The following is a 15,163-nucleotide window of genomic DNA, read 5'->3' on the forward strand; positions in this document are numbered from 1 at the left end:
CTGGGATCTGTGATTAACAACAAAGTTGCATTTCCATCCCTTATCGAGCTCGAAAATTGCAGGAGGGTAATGCAACCGAAAAGGGACTTCCGGCAACAAATCGATAAGACGTCATTACGCCTGCTCCCTCCAACGAAATCACCCTCACGGTGCTACGGGGGCGAACGTTTGTTTCGATGTATAATTTATAGAACCATGCAGCCCCATGAGGAAATTTTCGGCTAGTTAAAGCCCCACATTGTTCTACGTAAAAATCATCAAACTTGTGGTTTCCTCGCGTGAAGCCTTCACGGTGGCCGATCGTGCGATTATCGGAGAGCCCCCGGTATGCCTGAGCTCTCTCTGCCTCCCTTGTGGTGCGTATCGAAAATTTCTTCCAAAAGGCGTGCGTCGTGCTAAAAGGGCCGACATCGTTTATGCACCGAGCGCGCATCCAATTTTACAAAAACAATCATTTTCATGTCGTATAATGTGAGTTTTATTGCACGTCGGGCTCTGGTGTAAATGCCATTTGTAAAAGTTTTTAGTGAAATGTGTCCGAATTATCGGTTTTCCCGTCGCTAAATGGAGACCCTCAGATATCCCTGCGAGTCATGGTGAGTGGAGGAATGTCTGCAGGAATTAGCACAGCAGCATGGCTGCAATTAGTCGAGCTTGGCCTCAGTAGAATTCCCTCTCTCGTAAAGACTTAAAACCGTACATCATGAATGAGCTACGTGTTGAGCCCCCCTGTATATGTTTCCGCTTAATTGCAGCGGTATTAAAATGTATAAAGCAATTTAATCAACTCCACAAAATCTGAACTTACACGTCGCAAAAAGCTCGCTTTAACACGGTTCGGGTTAAATTGAGGCACGCAATGCATGCGATTTGTAAAGTTACACATTGTTGCAGAAAATTCCTTTATTAGCCCCGTAGTCGCAGCCAAGATGGATTGATCGGGCATTGCTAGGAAGCAGGATGAGTTCCACGACTAAGGGCAACTACCACGCGATAAAATCCTCTGAAAACGAGTGGCCTCCCAACCATCAGTACAATAAGAAAGATGGCGTCCATTTAAACAACCTTTGGTCCATATGGTACGGCATTATTTGTGCCATCTTGCAAGGATATCTGGCCTACAAGTGCCTCAAGGAGATTTTAGGTCTTAAGTAATTTATGGGACTTCGAACGAACTAAACCAACTCAACGTTATTATTTACACTCACAGGCTATTCTGTGCTGACCTGGCCTGATGGACTACCATATCTAGAACTGAATTGCAGCCTAGGCCTCAATGGGGCAGTTTTCCTGTTATTGCCTATATTTTTCACTGTGACAATACTCAAGGTATTAACGCGGCCGTTGCCGAAAAAGATCTAGCAAAATTGCAATTCTAGATCGGAAATCTGGCCAACGATGGGTACAAACTCGGAAGGCAGACTTCAATGTGCAGCAGGGAACCTACAGACGTCTTGGGCAGCGGTGCCAACTGCGGACTGTTCCGATATGGGGGCCCCACGGCCGCATTTATCCACATTGCCATGGCCTTTTGCCTGTTGATACCGAAAGTCCTCATGGAGGGCAAAATGATCCAAGCGGGGTTTCTGTCTCAAGGTAAATTGCAAGGCCTGAAGCTGTTCCCTTCTAATTGTAATACTTATAGACTTTATTTGGCACACTGACTTGGATTTCTTGCTGAGCCAGAAAAATCGCTCGATGGTGCTTAGTTTCAACCCTCTGAGCGGCAACGGCTCAGGAGCGAACGCGATGGTTTTAAACGAAATGGCTCAGAGGTTTTATGATCCCTCGAAACTTATTAGATTTTCGAGCGCAAATTTAACGCACACTGTTATCAAGACGCTTAAGGATTTTATTGGGCATGAGACCAGGAAATATGAGGCTGTTGCGGCTGGTAAGATCACCTCGAAAGAGTCTTCAGTCCCCTACCAAACTATGCACCTGACCATCTTAAACTCTATGGGTTTTATTCTTTTAGATGGTCTCTGGCATTCCTCTATATCACTAGAATATATAAACTTAATAACCGCTCTTGTGATCTACTCCGTGAGGTACCCCTCGTTATTTTGGTCGGCCAATAAGTGCCTGGGTCTGTTGTTCTCCTTCATGCTCATCGTTAACGGCATGCAGATCGTTCTCTCTTTTGCCGGAATCAGCATTTTGTATAAAGTAAGTAATGCCCTTGAATACCTTTAATATTCAATTTAATGCTTTTATTGTTCAAGCTTCATATAGCGGATATTTGGAATTACCTCCCTTTCAACCAGCCAAGGCTCTACATGACCCTGTCGCCCTCAGGCTTATCTCCATTTTTACTAAACGCTCAAGTCACTTTCGCCCTGTATATGCTGGCAACTTTGCTGGTTCTGGCCAGCAGTGTTGTGATGTATTTTTACGGTCATACTAGGTGAGTCTAATGATTTACAGTCATCCATGAATAATTTCATTATAACAGATTCATGGAATTTATCAACCACCAACGCGACAAAAAGCTAATAACTCTGCCAGGCTCCTATAGCAACATTTGGGTGTACTTCACCCATTGCGCTGCATTTTGCACTATAATTTCAATAGGAATTTGTAACGCTCCTTTGGTGCACGACTTTGTGGTGGCCTACAAAGGGAACCATGACGAGGTGCAACTCATTTGTATCGTCTACGATGTGTTTCACTTGCTCTTTTGGAGCTTCGCGTGGATGTTTTTAAGCGCCAAGCACAGGTGGACTTTCAAGATCCGCATTTCTGTGAGTTAGTTTCATTGCTTGATTTGATATAGCTTAAAGGTTTCTGTTGTAGATCGGAGAGGCTGTGATCAAGGAATCCCGCTCCCTGCGTCTGATTCACAGCGTGCACTTAAACAACCAGCAACAGCGCACAGAGGAAGCTTCCACTCAGCAACCTCTTTTGATTATCGGCAACGGGAGGACTTATACTGTGGCGGATACTCTGCCCAAAAAAGCTATTATGGAGGTTCTGCAGCGTTCGGCCATAGTTAAGAAGTCCAAGAGTAACGGTGAATAGTGGAAAAAGAACAATGCAAGAGATAATATTACCGTTTTAGGCTCAATGGCTGCAAGCGAGGACATGAGTGAAGAGATCTATTGGCTGAGGCCTACTTTAGATGGGTCATCGCAAGCGCAAAAACGCTCCAAGTACTTGAGATGGTTTCGAAGGAAGTCCCGACAGAGTTTTGTGGAGACCTCAAATACTTCTCCCAAACGGTACAAGTTCAATACATTCGCGACAATGTGAACTACCAGTGGTACATGAGCTGTATTACAACGACCGTAGCGCTTAACCTGTGACACACTACTACATTCTTCTATAAACCGGCGAATCAAGCAATTATCAATGGGATGTATTGTATTTAGTTTACGGTTGTAGAAATACTATATATTCACTGTAGTGTATCATCGGTGGTGCATTCTCAAGGGCAATACAAGTTCATAGATTCGTTAGTAGATGTCGCCACTGGTTGGACATAGCCTTGGAATTATGTCGCTAATAATCTATTATTCACCATATTGTCAAGAGAATTTCTCAACTCTTCTTTTAGTGCTAAGCCTAATGCAAGGAACAGCGTAATTCCTGGAATTGACGAGGATGATGGTGACTACGCGACTCTAAGGGAGCTTCCCTTGGCTCCTCAAAGAACCAATGTCTCTATTGACAATTCGGGCAGCGAGGGAAAGGTCGGTTTCTCTAACGATAACTCGGTTTTTCTATAAATTTTCCCCATAGTTACTTGCAGCTGTCCATGATGAGGAAATCACCTATGCCAGTGCTAATAAGGACTTTACCCCTCCAAGCCTGTATCAGGAGCACAATAATTCTTTACTGGAACCCATTGTGGTGCATACAGATTTTGCTTCACAGGTAAAAAAAATTATAATTTCTTAGAACGTGTTTATTAAAACGGGTTTACAGCAACCTTCGACATCCGGCAATTCCGAACGACTGCTCCGTGCTGATTCCGGCATTTTGGCCCACGAAGAACTGCCTGGAAGGTCGAATTCTCTGAGCACTGAGTGCTCAGTTTCTCCTCCTGAGCCGCCTGGCAGCAGTCACAGCGAATCCTCCAGTGGCGTCCATTCAAATGATAGTAATGAAACCTCCATAGCAAAGCAGGTAGGTAATTGTTTTCTTTAAGGTTCAGTTGAGAATCCAGTCATTTCAGCAACCCTCAAAGCCAAGCTCAGATTGGAAATCATCCCAAAACGACGTAAATTCTAATGGAGAATTAAACCCGGAAAGCACCGTTGTGATTCGACGTAAATCGATCAGACCCAACCCAAACGAAGGAGTAAGCTTTCGGGTCTTTAAATTCATTAAAGCTCCTTCAATAGGATTTTTAGGTCGCAGAGGCGATATTGAAAGAAGATCCCTATGGGAGGGCCACCAATATGAGGATGACGTCTTTTATGGATTCGAAGGGGATCTTGAGTCAGTCGTCTTCTGCGACGTTACCGCACTATCCTACGCAACCTAGCGTCCAAAATGTCTTCTCCAACTGCTCGACCATGCCACTGCCACAGCACACTTCTGCCTCCATTCCTCAGCCGATGGTTAACGGAAACAGGTGAGGAATAAGTGAAAACCAATTTGGCAAAGTTTCTCATTTTTTGTTCAGTTGCAACGTTTACACCAATCGGCTACATACGACAATACCAACGCACCTTAATGGTGTAAAACTCGTGACGACCACTAGCGCCGGCACAAGGGTTGCTGAAGCTACCCCACACATTTCGAAACTGGAGCCTATTTATACTAAAATTAACAGGGCTACGAATGAACTGTGTCATTATAGCAGTTCCAGGCGCTCGTAATAAGTAGTTTAAACGTACGAGGTGCTGCAAATTAAGGTATATTTTAGAGGACAAATGTATTTTATTGAAGGCAGGAATAAATTCCTCAGATGCTACCTTAACCCTTGCCCCCTTTTTATCGAGAAAATGTTGATTTCCATGGATCTCTAATATACCTAAAATTATTGTCTATATTATTAGGTGTTGTTGAAATAGCCTCTAAAGTGTTTATAAATGTACCAAAGTCCTTATTTCACACAACATAGACTGATTTTTATAGTTTTATAATAATTAGTCCTAATAACCGCTTGTGGTAGACAATTCTTTGCTCATTCGATCACAAATCATCGCCTAGCACTAAGGTTTCTTAGGAGGAAAAACTCATTTACGTTCCATTACTTCGGCTCTTTATACGGATTTCTTCACATATTGGATCACCCTGTAGGTATAATGTTAAACTTTTGCAAATCCTACACATTTTGTCTTGGAAATGACTCGTTACGTGACGCACAAAATTGCAATTTCCAAGACAATAAGCGGGATTTATACTCAGTGCGGGAATCAATAAGGGTAAACTCGAGACAAATAATAAATACGCGCAATTATGATTAATAATATTTGTATACAACAGTTGTCTGCTTAATGGTGTAATATTCTATATAGATGTTTATTTAGTAGTCGACTCGTAGGTGTGTTAGGAGTTTTTTAGTTGAAATGAGCATGGGTCTGTTCACTCCGCAAAGGCTCCATATCACGTTACCTTAAGCCGAATATATTTCAAATTAATAGAAAATTCCATAAGTGAATTTGGGCAAAATTAACATATTCCTGTCTGTTTTCACCTGGGGCAGCATAACGCAATGTAAACGAACTTTATATTGTTTTCGAAAAAGGGGACAAAAAACGCTTAAATCTGAGCAAAACCGAGCGCTGTTGGTGAAAATAAACAAATCGTTAACATATTCAATAGATAAAAATCGGTTTCTTTCGGGAGAGTTTGGACCATATTGCACGACTCTCTGAAATTGAGAGCCAAAAATAAGGTCAACTTCCATTTATATGTATTTGAGGATGGGGCACAATTGTTGGGATTTGTCGATAATCAATACTGATATTTCCATTTCTGTCGGATCCCTCGACATTTTTGCAATTTTCGGCCCAAAAACATGTCCGGTTGAATCCCGTCATGGAAACCTTCAAGTGGACCCAATTTTTGAGAAATTATCAATTAAAAAGTTAAAAACGCAGCAAGGAAATTGGTGTAATGTGTGCTTGGCTGCCCTTTTTTTAAACTGCATAAGTTTACAGTGGGAGAAAATGTCTATTACCACGACAAAACTGGTTAGCTTAGTTATAATTCTGGGTTTATTAAGATATATCTTAAGGATTTATGTTGTGTCCCTAATAGTTGGCCGGATCGATTAACAGTTAGAAGCTTCAAGTGCAATTTTTTAAATATTTTACCCCATTCTCAGAATGCCGATGTTTATCATTTTGGCCCATTGCATGCGGAAGGGTTTTTGCATGAAAGCGAAGGTTCCTTAAAATGAAATATTTTACGAATTATTGTGTTTCAGATAAATATGTTTCGCGTAATGTGAAGAAAGGGCAATACATGCGTGTTGACCTTTTTGAAAAGAGGCAGGCGTTCTTTTGCCCCACAATGAACAGATCCATTACGACCACTACGACTTGATATCTACCTTCGGAACGTCTTTTTACATATTACAAAAATGAATATCATCTAGCTATATTGCTATTTTTGTCCGAAAATAATATATAGAGTGGTTCTATACTGATGACCATGAGCAACTTTTGGGACGCCCTGTGTAAGTCCCATTTATTACATATAGCAAAATTTGACATTTATGATAGATATAAGATTGGATTTGTGTGTTAAATTACCAACAAAAGGTACTGAATTCACCACGTATTAACCATCGTATTCGACCATAATCTTAAAATATAATATCTCCCCTCATATCAATCGAGATCACAGTATTTATACGCATTGGTGTCACCCATCGAAATATTCTTGTAGGTATAATAAAGAAAGTATAGACGAATCCTAGCTTTTGTATTTTAATGTGAATTTAAGATTGTGCTGCTTATATCAAGATACAAAGTGGTCCCCGAACACATGCATTTTACCTCCATTTACGAATACAGCATATGAAGGGTTAATTGATGGATTACCGCTGGTTGTGAAACGTGAACTTCGATTACTACTTGAGGTTGTAATAGCAGAGGTTATAGAGTAAATGTCTGTTTCTTGCCTCCTATACTAAAGGCTGTTTACCTCCCCCTATCCAAACTTTATAATGGTTGTGCGCAAAAGTATGTTATCTCACTATGTGTAATACAAAAGTGAATGAATTTTCCTGCTCCTAATTCATTGATTTTTCATTAGCAATAGTTATGATTAATTGTATATAATACCTTCGTTATTTATGATCCTATTATGTATACTTGCATTGATCTGAAATCTATGTACCTACTACTATCCTCTATTTCGATGACTATTTACAGACAGGATAAGTACTAATATGTTGCATTCATACAATGTAGGTAAATAAATTAATATATTATTTAGTATTTAATCAACAGTATGTTTCAATTGGTTTACTACATATTCCGAGGAAAATACCAACACATCCCCGTTTTTGGCTGATTTTACACTCACAAGATCGCTGTCGCAACACTTCCCACTGATCCTCTTGAAACTTTTATGAAACACAATTTTCGGTTCTTCCCTCGTTGACTTAGTGCTGCGAGCACTGTCGTCATAGTCTTCGTCGGTTTGTCCTTCGCTGTCGATAGGGCTTTCAGGCAGTCCTCCTCCATCTTCCGGCCTGATTACATGGAATCCTGAGGCCCCCATTCGGAGACAGTCAAAGGACCACTCGATTAATGTAAAGTCCTCCCAGTTGGCTTCAGCGTCGATGCACATGTGTACGTTCCTGTTGTTGAAATACACGTTGGAGAACTCCACGCAGAATTTGACGAAGGGAATTCTGGGCAGGCGAATGCAGATTGGAGGAGGGTTTTTGCCTGAAATTTCAAATGAAAAATGCTATTCATACGAGAGATTTCATCGTTACCCGAGAAGGTCCGGTCGAAAAATGGAACATCGTTTAAGGTCATGACTGCGTTCACTGCAAACTCCTCAGGTTCATAAGTCATGTTCACACAAGCTTTTTGATTGAGCCTGTCCAAGATATACCCGGTACAGCAGCCGCATTGTCCCGTGGAACACGAGCATGGCAAACGGAAAGCTGGTAAAAAGGGCTTTCGCGTTGTATATGGAATTGGTGGTGATGAAGTGCCGGCAGGTTCTTCTATAATGAGAGATATCGCCGTTGTTTCCGAGATGTTTTGTGCTGTAGGGAGAAGTAACGATGTTGATGATGGGTGGTGAAAAAACGTATATAGAAATAATTGTTTTTACCTGTGGTCTTGCTACTGCTGATGAAAAGTACCATTAATCCTATCGTAAACGTAGATTCTACTGAGCTCTGCATGTTCTCAGGGTGTTAATGCGAGAAGTAAACGTTGAACAGCTACAGCTGAATCTTTCGTTGTTATGATGTTCCACTTTTTCTTTTGTAAATAATCAGCAAAGTGATGGCTTTCTCTTGATAGCCGGTCTTAACGGAAGAACGAAAAACTCCCGTGATGCGGGCATATTGATTACATGTATAATTAAAATAATAATTGATTATTGTACAATGAGAAAAAATTTAAATACTGACAAAAACGTAATGAGCCCAAAATGGGGTATGGTGACCTAGATTTTGAATGTTTTGTGGCTTGAAAATTAAAATTAAAGCGTAGGAACAGCGAATTTATTCAAGTATATTCACCAAAGAGTATTGAGAGAGCCATGATACGAGACAACAAAGGATATTCCTACCAGGAGTTCTATACAGAGGCTCTAATCGAGGTAGTTTATGAAATGCAAGAAGCCATAGAGGTTACCAACAGGAGTTTGGGAGACAGTTACAATTACCATTCGTTATGGATATGAGAGAAGGAACAGTAGCTATGTTCGAGGCAGACATTGTCCTAAAAGGAAGAGGCTCATCAGGCATGAGGCACCATCAATGCAAGAATGCGTCGTTATGAATTGATGAGTGTAGGAACTATATGAGTGAGAGGAATCCCCTGATGTGTCAAGAAGGAAGGAATTTGTATAGGAGGAATTCAGTAATATTAAATATTAAATGCTATTAACATTAATATAAGCTTAATATATTTTTTTACACAAACTGGTTCATTGGATCATCCTCCCTCCTCCTCTTCAAATAATAAGCCTCAATCTCTTCTTGTGTTGGCTTCTTGACATCAAACATGCTGTTGTATGGCCTCTTCCGCTCATCTACCGCCAGCAGCCTTTCTGCCTCTCTCTGGCTTTTCTCCTCAGCCTGCAGAGCCTCACTCAGTTTGTCCTTGATCCCTTCTGTCCCCTTTTTAGAATTCTTTTTCTTCTTTTTTTTGATACTTTCTGTGACAGATTTACTGTCGTTTGTTGACTCTTGTGCAGCAAAAGCGCTTGACTCTGCAGATTCCTCCTCTGAATATTTTGTAATGGAAGGGATTGTATCTGCATCCTCAGATTTGCCTGCTTCTGATATGCAGTATGAGTTCTATAAAGAATAAATGTTAGTACAAATAAAATAAAATTTACTTCTGCAATGACTTACTTTGATAAAAGATTGACAACATTTGTAGCCCCATTGACCACCTTTCCAATATGACCCCCAAACGCTGGTGTGGTTGTTGACATACAAGTCTTCAGAGTACTTGGAGAGCACCTCAGTCTTCTCATTGCCCTTCAAAATTTTGCCAGAGCGTGAATACTCTACATAATCTTCAGTTTGGGCAAGCAAAAGTGTTTTGGGGGGAGTTTCTAAGTGCTCAGCCCCTCCATACTTTTCTAAGACACTGGACTGAACTTGTGTCTTGAATTGGGATTTTTTCAACTCATACTCTTTTTGTAGTAGTTCTAATTTAGTAGGTTCTGCCAATAAGTGAACATCCACTCCTCGCTCATGGGCTTCCCATGCAAAAAGTTGGGCTTTTGCATGATTTTTGGTATCTCCAGTGAAACGAACAAAGTTCTCCCCTTCATAAATATCATCCTTACTAGGCTTGGGATTCTCCCTCATAGACCTAGTTTTTGGGTCATAATATGCAGAATTTGGATCCAAATTTCTCAAGTATTTTGCAGTGTCCTCTCTAATTCTCAAGTTCCTCACTGTGATTCTTTGTTTGCTGTCTACTTTTGTCCCGGGCATATCCACTTCATCCACATATTTGTCCTCATCTTTCTGATCATCATCTGAACTCTCTGCATCAAGTTTCTCTACCTTCAGTTGTCTCTTGGCTTCTTCAACTTTCTGAAACTCGTCAATGACTGAGGTGTATTCAGTGGGATTGTAGCCACTCCATCTATCTCGTTTCCCATCAAAACTCAATGAGAGATTTTTCTGAATGTATTCATCTGGAAGGATATTGACTTTTGAATATTTTGCTCCAACTTTCCTTGGTCGGTCCATGCAGTCTTTTTTCTTGTGTGTCATTGCCCCACAGTTTTCGCAAGCTCCCTTTCGGAATTTTGTGACGATTTTTGTTGTGTCTGTCCCTCTTTTGTACCACTCATCAATTTCAGAATATTGTTTCTGTCTATCTTCCTGCGGCCTTTGATGTTTCAACGTAGGGCCAGATTTTCCATAGTACCATGGGGCATTGGAAATGTATTGGGGAATATGTGGGTTGATATCCTTGCCCTCCTCGTCGACTGCAGCGGGAGCTGTACCAGCTTTACGAGCCTCTTCCAGCTCCTTGGCCTTGCGCCAGTCTTCCCTAGACTTTTTCTTGGGTTCATCTTCAAAGAGGCTCTTGTTTTTGAGGATTTCTGAAACGGGTAACCCCTGAGTCGAGCTCGCCATGGGGAGTAATGGTTCTTTAAATTAAAGTACTTAAACTCGTTGTTTTAGTTAGCTAAAACTCATAGCTATTAATCAACAAAAATATCCATAAAAGAATGACAGTGACATTGTAGTTTCTAGTAGTGATTGACAGCGCAAGTCATTTGAATGGGCACGTACAAAATAGAAAAGGAGAAAGTTAGGTACATTGGTATGGAGTAAATAAGGACAACCTTAGTTGCTGGAAATATTTGTTTGTAGGGGGCGCCACTAATGTCACCAATGCGGATACGATGGTTTAAAATACACATTTCATAGGACAAAATTAGTTTATTATTTAAATAATATTTGCTATTAACTAATATGAAAATAATGATTTGGGAATTTTCAGTTATAGATACTAAATATATTCTATGCGTTTGAAGCACATTGTTTAATTTCCCCTTTATTTTGTTACACAATTTTCAGCTAAAATTAATCGAGAATAACTTTCGCTCTTTATTAAGGGCTCGCACAAAAGCCTTTCTTGATGTTTTGGTGACAAAACTCATGGAAAAATGAATAGAAAAACAAAAATTGACAGGAAATGTAAAATGTGTGAATAGGTCTCGGTCGAAAAACCAATGTTTACACGTTGATAAAATATGATATGATGCAAGAATTGCGGATAAAAATAAGTAAATCGCACCTTAGCAAATTAACTGGTAAACCCCTTGACAACGTCACGTCAATTTTTGTATGTTCTGGTTATGTAGAGAAGTGCTTTTTGTCCCTTTGCCTACATAAGTCGCCATATAAAATAGCCTAATCCTTTATATGAACTAATGATGATATTGGGACCAAATTCCCTCCATCATCATGTCTATTAATCGCGTGCAAAAGCTGCTTTTTTCCGAATACTGCGACTTTCAAGATTTGGTCTTAATCGAAAGTCCATTTGCTCAAACTACCAAAGATGGGAGAGGATTGCGTCAAGTGCACTTAGGTATGATCAGAAAAAAGTACATCGGATTTTTATGTGCTTTATATAACGTATCAACGCAGTCATCATTTATCTCATCAGGTTTAACTCCTTCGAAATTGATCTTGGCCACAGATGTCTTGCCGTGGATCAATCTGGAAAATGTCGCTTACAACCCATTTATCGATCCAGAAATTGAAACCTTCGAACTAATCGCCATCTACCCAGTAGAGTGCGTGAATTTGAGCGTCTATAGAAAAAAAAGGCGGCAAGCCTTGAAGGCTCATTTTTGCAACAACCGAGTGCTCTACTTCGAACTTGGAGGTTTCGAGCGACGTGGCGTAAGCTACTTTCAAATTTCCTCTTTAGTGTCGCTCAAACAAGCTTCTTTCAAAGATGTTCTGGAACTTATGGTGCGAGAAAGTCAAGTTTTTGTGTCCTGTGGATTCTGGCACCTCGCGCTCTGAAACCTCAGTTGCTTCTTCTACGACTGAAAGCAGTCTTTACTTGGTGGACAAAAAAGTTGTTACCATCAATGGGGTAAAGCAGGTGTGGTGCAAATTCGGTCCGAATTCAGGAGTGGACACGCACTTTATCGAGGAAGCGGGGAGCGGCAATTCTCAAGTATGTTTCGTTAGGCCTATGTACAAACGTAATTAGTTATGGTGCTTTTAATAGTAGAGTCTGGTGACGAAGTGGACTGACCGATATCTGTATCTTGGCAAGGATTTGCAGGAGTCTCCCCTGGACTACAAACCAATTACCAAGCTTCCTTGCAGGGAGGAATTTGTGAGGCCCAGGAGGAGGAAGTCCTGGTATAATGTTAGCGAATGGGTTTGCCATTAGCGACTCATATAGTTGCTTGTTCTTAAAAAAAGGAAACCTGCACAATTCCCAACCCAGGACCTCCGAAAGGACTTAGCGTTCGGAGATAGCGTTAAAGTGAACAGATTCGGATCTGGAATTTATGAGGGATGCAACGCGGGGTTGTACCTAACTTTCGACGATTATGAGGACCCTCTTGGGAAACACAACTCAACTACTATCCATACCACTTCATCCGAATCAATCATAGATTGGAAAACTTTGGATTTCGAGGAAATAACCGAAACTGCCGTGCGGCTATGGGAGTATTGCGGATCCAGCGCCTTAAACATCAACAAAAAGAGGTAATCTTCCTCTTGATTAGTTACTTTAAATTAGTTCCTTAAACATAATCAGGCTGCGCCATCGGAGGAGATACGGCTTCGCTCCCAAGCCGTATTTTCTGTATGGAATATGGCCTTTGAATGTATCAAAGGGGGACAGAACTTCCCTACAAATGAAGCGAGCATTGTCGGACGTCAACTTGAGAACTGCTGTAACTCGAGAAAGGGGCCTCAAATTGTCGCTTTCGAAGCGGCAGTTATTTGCCACCATTTCAAGTCCGGTGCTAACTCAAGAAAGCCGGCGCAGAACAAATAACTTAGGGTAAGCATAATTAGACATTTGACTTAATTATATCCATGAAAATTCCTTAGAGATGCTCTTAAAAAGCCAGTAATATTATTTTGGACTCCTGGCTATTCATACCGGCCGATTTCCGCAAAAAACGCCTACAGCGAACTGCAAAACCATCTGACGAACATCAGAAATCTGCACGAAGCAAATTCTAAATGCAAAAGTAAATTTTCGTTGATTATGCAATGATTTGACTGGAAATGTTTACGATTAGTTAATTTCGTGTTTAGGGCGCAAATGCAACGGGAGTAATTTTTTGAGGCGGTTTGGGGCGAGCAAACATAGTAAGGATTCGCAAGAGGAAGACATTGACGAAGCTGGCGAGAAAAAGAAGCGGAAGCATTGTTTTATTTCCCATATCTTAAAAACAAAATTTGGAGAGCAGCTTGCTCAGGGTGAAAGTTGGTCAAGCCTTTAAAGACTTGCTCTATTGAGGTTCTTCTATAGGCAAGGAGAAGCGACCTCATGAATCCTCTTTGCAGTACCTCAAAAGGATGATGAAAGTCGATATCAGCGTGTCATCCTGGGACTTGGATTCGACCACCCTAGCTCAGCAACTAACCATGATAGACAGAGAGCTGTTTTTGAAGGTGTCCTCAACCGAAATGGGCAACTTATTATGGCAGCGCAGCGCAAATAACGCTCCTAATATTGCCGCCATCATCGCCTTTTCATATAGAATAAGTTGCTTGATTGCCAGCGAAATTCTTAAGAATGACACAGAAAGGGTAAATATAATATTTGCTGCAATACTTGCTTTTTTTTAGCAATATTGCTAAAAAAGCTTCGAGAACAATTCTTGACAATATGGCGGAGCATATATGTATTAGTTAGTCAATTATCATTACTAATGAAATTATGCTCCGTCATATTGTCAAGAATGGTTCTCAAAAATTTTTTCACGTTTTTAATGTCTTTTTTAGGGAAGAGCAAGATTAATGGCCCGGTTCATCAATGTCGCGAATAAATGCCATAAATTGTCAAATTTTCATTCGTGCCGGTCAGTTTTGTGTGGCCTGCAAAGCCCCGCAATTTTCAGGCTTCGCAAGACTTGGGCCTATGTTCGGAAAAAGCATTCCTCAAAATATCAGTGAGTTTAAGTTTTTAGTAGAATCTCGCAAATATTGCGTATTCAGTGGCCATTCTTTGCAATGTAGTATTATAGTTTGGTTTATTTGTAGGGCATTTGAATTTTTTTGTCGACTGTATCGAGACCCCCGAATGCCGTCCTTTCAAAAAACCTTTTGGGCATTTTCTCAGCACCCACCCTATTTGCCATACATAGGGCATCTAATTGCCAAATTATTTAATAAGATGCCACAGTACAAGACACAAACTCTTCAGCGAACTTGCTCTAAGCAGCTCAGCATTTGTAGGTGCCCCATCACAATTTACTGAGCTAGCGGCACTTTTGTTTTAGATAAATCGCTGCGATCCTCGAATAATACAGTGCAACTGAAACAGAAGCAGCCGAACATTTTTGTAAAAATTCTCAATGTGTTCTCCAATCCTTTGCCAAACCATGAAACAGATGAAGCCGACAATGCGAACCAAGAAACGCACTTAAAACCAATAAAGAGAGCCAAAGCAGTTAAATTGAAAGGGCTGTTCGAGCACTTCCGACCTTTAGATGACTACAAAAATTGCAGGAAGAATGCCTTAGAGGAAACGGTAGAATTGTTGGAGAAATGCCAATTGGGGGCATTGAATTACAATTTCAGTTGCAACGACGTGGCTAGGAATTTTTTGCTTAAGGCCAGACACTTCGGCGATAAAGAAAATTTCTTTAATTCAGTGTTTTTGGAAACGTCTGAACCGGATAACGCTGAAAAAAAATAAAAATCATTAAGTGCAGTTTCGTGTGTTTCATCTTCAGGTAACTTTCCATTTCTTCGAAAGCTGCGTTTGTTGTATCTGCTGCTGCCGAACGCCACTCGTAAAATTAAACAACTAACTTAGTAGCTGAT

At 40.7% G+C, this 15,163-nt stretch overlaps 4 protein-coding genes across 7 annotated transcripts; 2 read left to right on the plus strand and 2 right to left on the minus strand.

Moving 5' to 3' along the window:
* The first annotated feature begins 308 nt into the window (after positions 1–308).
* On the plus strand, positions 309–7,409 carry tinc (tincar). Of its 4 annotated transcripts, XM_066389419.1 has the most exons (16): positions 309–596; positions 895–1,144; positions 1,211–1,329; positions 1,380–1,596; positions 1,646–1,894; positions 1,979–2,169; positions 2,226–2,407; positions 2,456–2,744; positions 2,797–3,013; positions 3,062–3,221; positions 3,557–3,692; positions 3,742–3,876; positions 3,928–4,128; positions 4,178–4,303; positions 4,356–4,579; positions 4,631–7,409. In XM_066389419.1, the coding sequence occupies exons 2-16, from the start codon at positions 961–963 to the stop codon at positions 4,824–4,826; spliced, it is 2,826 nt and encodes a 941-aa protein (XP_066245516.1). In that variant the 5' UTR covers positions 309–596; positions 895–960; the 3' UTR covers positions 4,827–7,409. The 4 variants fall into 4 exon arrangements, with proteins under 4 accessions (XP_066245516.1, XP_066245512.1, XP_066245515.1 ...); XM_066389415.1 differs by having other exon boundaries at positions 1,646–2,169; XM_066389418.1 differs by having other exon boundaries at positions 911–1,144; positions 1,646–2,169.
* Positions 7,333–8,876, minus strand: LOC136408482 (uncharacterized). The gene is made up of 3 exons (XM_066389473.1): positions 8,254–8,876; positions 7,907–8,185; positions 7,333–7,856 (listed from the first exon to the last, which is right to left on the minus strand). Exons 1-3 carry the CDS (start codon positions 8,324–8,326, stop codon positions 7,402–7,404), a joined length of 807 nt encoding a protein of 268 aa, XP_066245570.1. The 5' UTR covers positions 8,327–8,876; the 3' UTR covers positions 7,333–7,401.
* Positions 8,877–9,024: 148 nt separating this feature from the next.
* Slu7 (Pre-mRNA-splicing factor Slu7) lies at positions 9,025–10,826 on the minus strand. Its single transcript, XM_066389441.1, has 2 exons — positions 9,509–10,826; positions 9,025–9,451 (listed from the first exon to the last, which is right to left on the minus strand). Exons 1-2 carry the CDS (start codon positions 10,754–10,756, stop codon positions 9,065–9,067), a joined length of 1,635 nt encoding a protein of 544 aa, XP_066245538.1. The 5' UTR covers positions 10,757–10,826; the 3' UTR covers positions 9,025–9,064.
* Positions 10,827–11,474: 648 nt separating this feature from the next.
* LOC136408240 (uncharacterized) lies at positions 11,475–15,035 on the plus strand. The gene is given in 12 exon segments (XM_066389116.1): positions 11,475–11,720; positions 11,799–12,037; positions 12,093–12,320; positions 12,378–12,511; positions 12,575–12,865; positions 12,918–13,168; positions 13,201–13,357; positions 13,413–13,591; positions 13,644–13,924; positions 14,120–14,286; positions 14,378–14,574; positions 14,617–15,035. Coding segments are annotated over 12 exon segments (2,670 nt in total). The 5' UTR covers positions 11,475–11,593.
* Positions 15,036–15,163: the final 128 nt, after the last annotated feature.

The sequence above is a fragment of the Euwallacea similis genome, chromosome 4 (assembly GCF_039881205.1).
Source record: "Euwallacea similis isolate ESF13 chromosome 4, ESF131.1, whole genome shotgun sequence".
In the NCBI taxonomy this organism is placed as follows: domain Eukaryota; kingdom Metazoa; phylum Arthropoda; class Insecta; order Coleoptera; family Curculionidae; genus Euwallacea; species Euwallacea similis.

What these genes read in the sequence shown, in the direction of transcription:
- tinc (XM_066389415.1), top strand. Translation starts at nt 961, where the DNA reads ATGAGTTCCACGACTAAGGGCAACTACCACGCGATAAAATCCTCTGAA. An exon ending in GTGCCTCAAGGAGATTTTAG is followed by an intron (nt 1,145 to 1,210) that starts GTCTTAAGTAAT and finishes TTACACTCACAG; the next exon opens with GCTATTCTGTGCTGACCTGG. An exon ending in ATTCGGGCAGCGAGGGAAAG is followed by an intron (nt 3,693 to 3,741) that starts GTCGGTTTCTCT and finishes TTTTCCCCATAG; the next exon opens with TTACTTGCAGCTGTCCATGA.
- Slu7 (XM_066389441.1), bottom strand. Translation starts at nt 10,756, where the DNA reads ATGGCGAGCTCGACTCAGGGGTTACCCGTTTCAGAAATCCTCAAAAAC. An exon ending in GTTGTCAATCTTTTATCAAA is followed by an intron (nt 9,452 to 9,508) that starts GTAAGTCATTGC and finishes TATTCTTTATAG; the next exon opens with AACTCATACTGCATATCAGA.
- LOC136408482 (XM_066389473.1), bottom strand. Translation starts at nt 8,326, where the DNA reads ATGCAGAGCTCAGTAGAATCTACGTTTACGATAGGATTAATGGTACTT. An exon ending in CAGCAGTAGCAAGACCACAG is followed by an intron (nt 8,186 to 8,253) that starts GTAAAAACAATT and finishes TTCTCCCTACAG; the next exon opens with CACAAAACATCTCGGAAACA. An exon ending in TTTCGACCGGACCTTCTCGG is followed by an intron (nt 7,857 to 7,906) that starts GTAACGATGAAA and finishes TTGAAATTTCAG; the next exon opens with GCAAAAACCCTCCTCCAATC.